Source organism: Elaeis guineensis, chromosome 8 (assembly GCF_000442705.2).
Source record: "Elaeis guineensis isolate ETL-2024a chromosome 8, EG11, whole genome shotgun sequence".
Taxonomy (NCBI): domain Eukaryota; kingdom Viridiplantae; phylum Streptophyta; class Magnoliopsida; order Arecales; family Arecaceae; genus Elaeis; species Elaeis guineensis.
Window position 1 is genome coordinate 59,561,247 of NC_026000.2, and position 10,275 is coordinate 59,571,521.

At 36.2% G+C, this 10,275-nt stretch overlaps 1 protein-coding gene across 2 annotated transcripts; it reads left to right on the forward strand.

Annotated features, from left to right (window-relative positions):
- The first annotated feature begins 374 nt into the window (after window positions 1-374).
- Window positions 375-10,006, forward strand: LOC105036100 (uncharacterized). Of its 2 annotated transcripts, none has more exons than XM_073262204.1 (5): window positions 375-647; window positions 6,706-6,966; window positions 8,614-8,715; window positions 9,715-9,766; window positions 9,871-10,006. In XM_073262204.1, exons 1-5 carry the CDS (start codon window positions 468-470, stop codon window positions 9,981-9,983), a joined length of 708 nt encoding a protein of 235 aa, XP_073118305.1. In that variant the 5' UTR covers window positions 375-467; the 3' UTR covers window positions 9,984-10,006. The 2 variants fall into 2 exon arrangements, with proteins under 2 accessions (XP_073118305.1, XP_010910144.1); XM_010911842.3 differs by having other exon boundaries at window positions 448-647; window positions 6,767-6,966.
- The last annotated feature ends 269 nt before the right edge of the window (window positions 10,007-10,275 follow it).

A 10,275-nucleotide genomic window follows, 5' to 3' on the forward strand; every position in this document is an offset into this window, starting at 1 on the left:
AAGAAAGTGACTTTAAACAAAGGATTTGATAATCAACTGGCATGTTCAGTTGATGGCTGCTATCATCACTATTGAAAGTTTTACAGAAGGAGAGCGCGGACGTGAGAATCGTCATCCTATAGCTTACCTTGTGGATCTTAAAAGAGAATTAATTCGGTTCTTACGCCTTCTCAATAAAATAGATTGATGGAAAAATTTTATATTTACATCCCTATCTTTGCACAAGTAATTCTAAATTTTTGGTCCCAAAAGACCTCCAGAACATTAAATTTTTGTGATAGGCCTGCAAGTCAGGTATAGTGTTCCTAGTAGACCGGCCCATCTACCCGGTCACCCACCGCTACCTGCAAATATGTTGATATCCAAAGGGTTGTATGTTTGGCCAGTTGCTCACTTCTTGTTTGTATTTGTACTTTTTTTATGAATAAAGTGTTCTTTCTTACTGAAAGAAAATAAAATAAACTTATATGTTAGCACGTTTGGTATCTAGTTTCGGCTTGGAAAATTTCCTGATATATTTATCCAGCACGAGCGGGAGGGGGAGTGGGAACGAGAGATGGCTTCGCCGCCGGAGAACGATTGCTGCTCGGTTTGCCATGATGATTTCACTCTCCCCTGTCAGGCCAATTGCTCCCATTGGTTCTGCGGTGAGACGCTGCTTTCGCTCTACCTCCCCCTCTTTCGGGTTCCCTAGATCCCGCTCCCTACCCGTGAAAAAAAAATCTCTTTTTTTTCTTCAAAAAATAAATAATATTTAGGCATTCCTAGTTTGGCTTCGATTTTGTCCTTTAAAATCCTTGTTTTTCTCTTTCTATTGATGGATTAGGTCAGAGGTTATGCATGTGCTGTTGGATTTCCTGATCTAATTTTATCAATCGCATCGATCGTCGTCCGTAATTTTTCAGTTTGTTTTGATGTTTGCACCAATTTCAGTGGTTTTGTCGAAGTAATTCTTCGTTGCAAATTGTTTTGTTTGGTGACAGAAATTGAATCTCGACAGGAATAATTGAGGCTGACTTTTTTTTTTTGAGGAAAACGGGTACTATTTTGACGTGTTGATTTCGTCGTTAAATCACAGAAAAGGGACGAGAATCTGACTCGAATGTGCTGTTGTCCAGTTGCAGAGATATTACAGTGCGGGTTCCTGCATCAAATGTGATAACGGTGGTCAATAATCTAATATTTGCTGTAGAGGAAGTTTAGATTTTCCCCCCCCTATTGTTTAAGATCCAGCAATATATGGCAGCAGAGAAATTCAGTTGGATGCCAAGGGAAGTTCATATTGGATGCTTACAAGTGATGAGTTGAAAATGGAAAAACATCAGGGAACTGGATGTTGATTTCATGCTTAACAACTAGCTTCACTATACTTGTTTAGAAAAGCCAAATTAGGAGAGCCTATCATAAGATATGGAGATGATAGAGCTAATTCAGATCTGATATTTTCTTTTTGTTTAAGGCAGCATGTGGTAAATCATCACTATAGGTTGGCATTAAGGGAAGAACTGATGTCTGATGTTGCATGGTACATGAAGTCATTAGAATCTATATGAGAAATTAGGAAGCAATAGATGTAGTAATTGTAGGACAAGTATGTAGTCTAGTGGACCTGAATCATATGCTGACTCGTAGTCGATTCCTTATTCCATTTGTCACTGTGGAAAAAAAAACAATGGGCTGAATCATATGCTTATTGATGCCTAGTAAGCATTAGAAAAGGATGAGAATTTGACTTGAATGTGCTGTTGTCTAGTTGCAGAGATATTACAATAGGGTTCCTGCATTAAATGTGATAATAGTGGTCAATAAGCTAATGTTTGCTGAAGATGATGTTTTGTCTTTTCCCGCTTTATATTGTTTAGGATCCAGCAATATGCAGCAGCAGAGAACTTCAGTATGATGCCAAGGGAAGTTCATATTGGATGCTTACAAGGGATGAATTGAAAATGCAAAAAAGAAAAAGGGAACTGATGTTGATTTCATGCTTACCAACAAACTTCGCTATACAAGTTTAGAAAAGCCAAATTAGAAGAGCCTATCATAAGATATGGAGATGATAGAGCTAATTCAGATCTGATATTTTTTTGGTTTAAGGCGGCATATGATAAATTATCACGGTAGGTTGGCATTAAGGGAGGAACTGCTGTTGCATGGTTCATGAAGTCATTAGAATCTGTTTGCAAAAATAGTAAGCATTGGATGTAGTAATCATAGGACAAATATCTAGTCTAATAGGCCTGAATCATATGCTGACTTGCAGTCCATACCTTGTTCCATTTGTTACTGTTGATTTTTCTTTGTTGGTATTTGGAGTGAATTAACAATATACTTTTTTTAACTATGGGGTGAATACTATTTTGAATTTATCAATGAAAGTTTTAGATTGGGGTGTAAGTGAGTCAGGTAAACCTATATTTGACTTGATCTCGACCTGGATCTTAATAATATTCTCTTGGGTCGGTAAGCCCCAAATCTGGAACCATTTTTTGAACCTTTTAGGTTTAGGTATGAGTTGTATGACAAAATCTAGCTGAGGCTTAACTAGACACTAGATGTAGCATGCAAAACTCCAACCTGACCTATAGCTGATGGAAGTCAAACTAGTGTTGATTTAAACCTGCCATATGGAAGGCAAGGCTTTGTTTGAAACCTGGAACCTTCTGATCCTGGTCTGGTTTTTGTCCTGCCAGACCTTTTCTTGGCTTGATAGGCCTACTTGCTATACTAGTTTTTTTAGGGTAGCAGAATAAAATTTACAGTCAGTGCCCATTCATTACTGAAGTCTAAAAGATAAGTAATTAATTCTGCTGTTAGATCTGCTGCCATCTCTTTAGTTCTGCACTGTCAGCTTGCTGTATTTGGATGATTAGACAACCATGGAACCTTTTATTATACTCCAGTTACCTAGGATCAATGATCCATCCTTCTTCCTAAACTCGTAAAACCCTAAAACAGATTTATCTTACCTTTTATTCTCTCATGAATCGAGAATCAGTTTCCTGCTGTCTTGTGCTCAGATCTTGGACAGCTAGTGACCAATTTTATTAAAACCTTATCAGACCTATTACTTTGGTCGTATCAAGAATTGCAAGCCACCCCTATTTGGTCCTGCATCAAAAAACTTGCAAAGATGAGCTGGGAATGAGGCTTGTAGCTTATAGAAAGCAATACTAAAAGAAAGGATTTCATAAAAAAATAGCTTGCAAGGACAATGCCAGTCTTGAAAAATCAAGAAGATTAGTTGCTTGCATTAAGCACTCATTCTTTCTAAAATTTTCAAAAAGATTATGCATATCTTTTGTAACCAAGTCTTAACAAAGCATTTGACACAAAAACTAAAAGGTTCAATAAGCATGAAAGGCAAGGTTGGTTGTACTAGTATTGGGACCCATACCGATTGCTTGGCGATACTGGAATCCATACTAGTTGCTTGGTAGTATGGTACGCTATGCTACCAATACTGTGCTGTTCCAGTTCATTCCAAACCTCTTTTTTTATTTTCAAATTTTGAATTGAAGTCAGCATATGATTTACTAACTTCAATTCAAGATTTGAAAATTAAAAAAAAATAGTTTGAAACCTTCTCCCCTGTCCACTCTCCCTTGTTCCAAAAGGAAGATGGTGGGAGAGAGAGAGGGGGAGAGGGAGAAGGAGAGAGAGGAAGGGAGGGAGGAGAGAAGGGGGGAGGGTCAAAGAATCCCTAACACTAACCTGAGTGAGAGAGAGGGAGGAATAGTGGGGGGATGTTACCAATGATTTTGTGGAGGGGGGTGATCGAGCACTCCGAGCAGTTGCGAGGTGCTGATCATGAGTGAGAGATGGAGGGGGGTCTCTCGCAATCGTGAAGTGGGGGGCAGCGGGGGTTTTAAGTCATGCGGGTGAGGGGATTAAGTCGGAGGAGGGGATCGAACCCGTTAGTTGAGTCGGGAGGGGGGATTTAATTGAACCAGGGTCTTTGTATCGAATATAAAGGAGGAACTATTTTGGTTCCCTCTTGGTTCGGCTCGGTACGCCTTGAATCGGATCGTTTGTATGATGAATGCTGCTTAAAAGTATTGCTCTTAGATGGCCTAACAAGGAAAAGAATTAGAACCAAAAAACTGCATATATTGGATATCTATCATAGCTTCTGTCGTAATTATACTTTGACTTGGTACTTGGCATTAAGGGGCGATGTAGCCAGAATGTTGTTAACCAGAAGGCAAAGAAAAAGGAATGGCCAAATATCTCACAAAATATATTTCTGTTGGTTAAACTAACAATGTCAAGGTGGTTTTTAATTTGTGTAGGACACCTATCTTGATGTGCAACCTTTAGGATTATCTTAGGATTAGCCAGGTGTCTCTTGCCCTTTCCAAGGGCTGAAATCAAATTGGATACGGATCGGATACCGGCATATCTATATCTATATTTTTTTTTGTCTGACGAATACATATGCGGATTGGATATTATTCAGATGTAAAAGTTCATATTCATATTTGTTTTAAACGGATATGGATACAATTTGGATACTGAAAATATGGATATAATTATGAATATAAGTTGGATAATTAAACTTTGTGACTACAAAATCAAAGATATTACTAAATAAATGATAAATCAAGTTAATAGCATGTTATATGGTATTATCCATATCACTTTCACCCCTACCTTCTCTCCATGCTTAAGATGAGTTAGATTAAATAAATGGTTCATATTGGGCTCCCTCATGTTCCTTTATTACTAACGCATAATTTCAAGATTCGAAGAATATTTTTTAACTTTGTTATTTGGTTTTGGTTAGTGTGTTGGAAGATTCAGAGCTTCTTCTTCCTTACCTCTCACCATATTTCTTGCTAGAAAATGTGTAGGACATTGAAAATTTTGAAAGGGAGTGGAGTATAGGGTAGCAATATATATTCACTGATAAGTTTAAAGCGGCGAGACAGGAAAGGCTTTTGCATCACATGGCTGTCGTGATTGAGTCTCACTTTTAAAACTCTGCTCTTGTGACCACCATTTCCTTTATTTCATCTATGTTCCAGCATCAGCTTCCTCTGTATATATATTCCCTAGCTTGGGCTGCACTTTCCTCTTTTATTGTTTGTGAGGCTAGGTTCCATACCTCTATATCAATCTGAATTTATCAATCAATAAAATCATCTGGCAAGATACCAAAGGTGACCGTAAGTTGGACTAAATGATGTAGTCTAAATCATGGAAATTTAAGATGTCCAGCACCTGTATTTGTGTAGTCTAGTATTCTAGCATTTGAGCTCTTGGAAATGATTATAATTTTTTAGAAGCTCTAGCATGCAGTTGATCTAAACAATGATGAGTAGAATTTTTATGCAGCTACCTAAGTCTGATCATTTGGAGTCCTTCCATACATGAGCATACTTGCTTGATACTTGCAAACATTTTCCTAGTGGTAGGATGCTATATGGGATTGCTGACAAGGTTTTTCCCTTTTTTTTCATTTATTTATTTATTTTTGTGGGAGAAAGTTACTTTACTAGAGTTATGTTGGTCACCCTCATTTCTCTTAGGAAGAAGGTGCTTAACCATTTCGAATCATCTTTTCTCCCATTAAACCAGCTCAAAGGGTTCACCGTATGAGATAGAAAGCATGAGTGAAAGGCATGGGATCATGGCCCTTCGCTCCCTCTCTGGACAGGTTGGTCCAGTAGGCTTTGGTTTTGTTCTCACTGTTTTTATGGAGTTTAAGTAGTGGCCTACTCATGGTTGCTCAAATATTGGCCTTCTATAATGGTTGCTAAAGTAGTCTGGCTCCCAACTTTAAGTCTTTAAAGATCTCAAGGACTATCACTGCCCAACTTTCTCTTGGAGAAATGTTTGTAGTAGTTCAATTGTGAGTTTGTTTGGATAATCATACTTATCTTTTGCAAGATGGTGCCACTTCTCTTTTTAAGTATTTTGATCCTGTGCTTTAGAAGAGTTGAGGCAATGTTTGGTTCCCCCGGCATAAGTTTATCCAGGATGTTTGAGTAAACAAATAACTGAAGGTACTTTTTCCTCTTTAATCTAGAAAGTCTGTTCAGATAAAATGGCCAAAAACTCTAACCGGGTTAAGTACCTAAAAAGTGCTTTCAGCTATTCTGAAATCTAAAATTACCCTTCGGATTTCTGCTTTATGGGAATGCCAAAAAAGTTGTTTGGCTGGATAAAAAGGTTGGATAAAGGAACTTTTCTTCAGGTGTATTTCTAGTTATTCATGAAACAGACAGGGTCTTAGTGATGGCATGGTAATTATACCTCTACATTCTCTAGAGTTAGGAGCTTGGCCTAGTGAGTTGCTTTAGGTGATAAGGGTGTGATGTAAATGCTGGCAACCACGCATGGGACCGTTTGTTGCAGGTAACAAGAATATTAAGGATATTATTTTCTTATTTTTGAATGTATGTGGGCACAGTATCTTTATTTCAATATCTTAACCATCCTACTTTTACAAGTATGATTAAAATACCTATTAATGCTGTGTAGAACCCTATCTTCACACATTTTTCATATTTGGAGTGGCATTAATTTTGTTGCTAGAAGGCTTATTGATTGTGGTTATATAGAGTCATGTTATCATCATCTTCCATCTATTGTTACTTATTTTGACGGCGATGTAATCTCAGCCACTCCTTTTATGATTGTGGATTGGTATGGCCCTATTTTCATGGCAGTCTGATGTATTATTTTTGACTACAAACTTGGCAGGTTTCAACACTTCCTGCAAATGTTCGTTCATCAATTTATCGCATATTAATTGTATTTTCAGGACGTTGCATATTACGTGTGTGGCATCATGGTTCTGCTCTTCAACCTTGCAAATGTCCCATATGTCGGCGTTTGATAACTTTGCTGGTACCTACTGATGCTGCACTAAGTCAACGCCATGATCTGGAAGCCAGTCAAGTTCTGGAAGACATAAGGAAGTACAATCATTTGTTTGGTGGAGCTCCAAGAAGCCTCATTCAGGTATATTTCCTGTACATACCAACTTCTATCAAGGCCATCAGATTTAAGTGTCTATGACTTTTCTTATTTGGATTTGAATTGCAGGATAGACCCTTGTCATATGTTCTTTTATATTCTACTAATGTTACCTGGACACTAGCATCTAGCTCCAAGGGTCTATGTTAGAGATGTATCTAGGTCAGATGTGTCAGGCACTTGCATACTAATCAAATTCTTCAGTTCCAGTTATTAAAGATCGTTGGAGAGTTGGACTCTTCCAATAATGACTATAGATGTGAACTTTTGTTCTCTCAGATATTGGTCAAGGACCTGTACTAAAATGACTTTGTGAACATATCATATTTCTTCTCTCTCTTAAAAGAAATATCATATCTGTGAATATCCTTGGGCTAATCTGGAAGTTTGGATGAGAAACATGTCGATTGAAAGACCTTAACTAATAATATATTTTAAAATATCTTATTATTTTAAAACTAAAAATAAATAATTTAGATAAGTTTGTTAGTTTCTGGCCCATCCCTATATATATATATATATATATATATATTCATCTTTTTGATATTCAGAATTTCAGATGCTTGGATAAATGTCTGAATCTGATTTTTGCTTCTATGTCCATATTACACCGTATTCTCCTGCATAAAAAGGACTTTTAGAGTTTTACAGGATTGACTTCAACCATCAGTATATTCTTCATGGGAAAAAAGGAAATGCTTCCAGTAATTCTAACATATGCAGAATGGCTTTTTGTGAGGAAAGTGTCGGGGAATAAACTAGTCTGCTTCTCATTTTTATTGGACCATTTGCTCCTGTTTTTCTTGAATGATAAGCATCAAGCCTTGACCAACTATACATGGTTTTATTTATAACTTTTCCTTATTAATTTCTATTGAAGGCCATTAAATTCTTGAATCATAAAAGAACAACTCTTTTTCTTTAGATTCAGGCTCCTTTTTTGTTGCCAAATTTTCTATTCCCCATTGCACCACCTTTCAAAGCAAGTCACTAGGATGATTCCCATATTTTTTATTAAAGATTATCTACGACATCAGTAGCAAATGCTTAATAATTGATAGATGATAAATCATATCTCTTCCATTAAATGCAAGTATTTGCTATATAACTAAAATTTCCATTAAAGTTCAATTGAAAGATCATAATCTTCATCATCCTCAATATTTTTGTCTCTTTAGTTTTCCTTTTAAAATTCAATTGAATGGTGCATATTTTTTCTTTATTTATCTTTTGGGTTTAACTAATAATCTCCTTTTAGATCCTAGTTGCATGATTCTTCAGCACCATGTTTGTATCTGAGTTTCAAAGTTCTGATTCTGCATATTTTTTGCTTCATTTATCTTTTTTGGGGTTTAACTAATAATCTCCTTTTAGATCCTAGTTGCATGACTCTTCAGCACCATGTTTCTTATAGTTTTGTTTTCAATGGCCATCATCATCATTGTCAGCATTATCTCTATTACTTTAGTTATGCTTTTAAAGTTCAATTGAATGCTACATATTGTTGGCTTCATTGCTCTTTGGATTTAACTAATAAATCTCCTGTTAGATCCTAGTTGCATGATTCTTCAAAACCGTGTTCCATGTTTCAAAGTTCTAATTCTGACATCACATTTCTTAAAATTTCCTCAGAGGTTATGGGACCTTCCATTTTTCATTCGGAGGTTGTCAAGAGAACTGATGGACCCTCAAAGGTCACTTCCTCTGGTCATCAGGGCACGAGTGATTTTTGCAGTAAGTTTATATAAAAGATAATTCCACTGGACGTTTTAAGTCTTTGCGATGAGAAATTGTCACATATCTCTCCTTCTACCTGCATTTGTTAAATATAGAGATGGGTAGGTTGTTTTAGGACATAAGCGTCAGAGTTGAATTCTGACTAGAGTTTGAGTTTGACTTGACAAAGAAAAAAAAAGAAGGATTCAGGAACTGGTTGTACATTCTTATGGTTTAATTGAATACAAAATGCTACTTGTTAGAAAATAAAAACTTTCAATATAAAGAAAATCAATTGATCTGTTTGACCATTTTTATCATGCATCAGAAAGGTGATTTTTGTTATTTATGTTGTTATTAATTAAAAATATATCTAACTTTATGCTGGGAGCTTCCAAGGGTCTGACATGTCAAATTAGTGTAACATAGGATGGGGGTCATCTCATCTTTCTGGATGGAGTGACAGAACGGGAAACATTGATTCAGGCTGCATTGTTTAGGATAAATATTAGTCTTAGGCTCTTAGCATTCTTGGTATTTGTTTCTTGTATGTAGGGTGCACGTTCTTTCATAGAAAACGAGCACTGAAAGCTAGATTTCCCAGATTTGACTTTAGAGTTGATTGTTTCTCATCAAAACTTAGTATATTCTTTTTGGTACATAAATAATTATTAGTCTGTACCAACACCCATACATTGACATACACTAAAACAGAGCTTAATTAGTATTCTAGGAGTTTGGAACCTAACTTTTATTTTATCTTAAAGGACCTCGCTCGCTCTCTTGCCAATCATCCTTTCCAATCATGTACCTGTGTTCATTCCTGTCATGGTTTTGGAAACCTTATTTTTTGCCCCAGTACTTATTTTAAATGGTTGCATAGAATTTGTTTTGTTTGTTTGGATCTACATCTTTCAATTTAGATTTCTTTAAATCTTAGGGCCAATGCTTGATCTCAAGGTGTGATTACTGTTTTTTTATTTTCTGTTTTATGGCTGACTGATATCTAAATTGTAGATGGTACTTAGTGCGATCTATGTATTTAGCCCAGTGGACATTCTTCCAGAAGGTAATGCAACATTCAATTGATTCCCGTAACAGTTTCTACTTTCTAGTATTTGGTGATATCATCTATTGTATTTTTAATATCATATGTGTGTTCTTTTCATACAGGAGTTTTGGGGTTAGTGGGTTTGTTGGATGATTTCTTCATTCTGCTGATTGTTTTTCTCCACCTGGCTGCTATATATCGATCAGTACTTGTTTATCGCCATGGAGGCTTTTGAATTAAATGGTTGTTCGTGGTCTAGACATTGTGTGCATTGTGAAACTTATTTTGCCAATAAATCTCTCAAAATAACAGTCACTAGTTGAATTCATTTGAAGAATGTTATTTTTTTGGTGTTGCTTCTTGTCTAGTGTTTCTAATAACAATCTGTTTTGCAGTACAAAGTAACATATACCAAATTGTCATTTATAGGGAGTTCTTCGTACATGTTAATTTTATTTGTTGCAGGAGTATAGAAACGTGACTCTTAAAAGATCAAAGTATCACATGTCTTGTGCTGGTGTTTATGG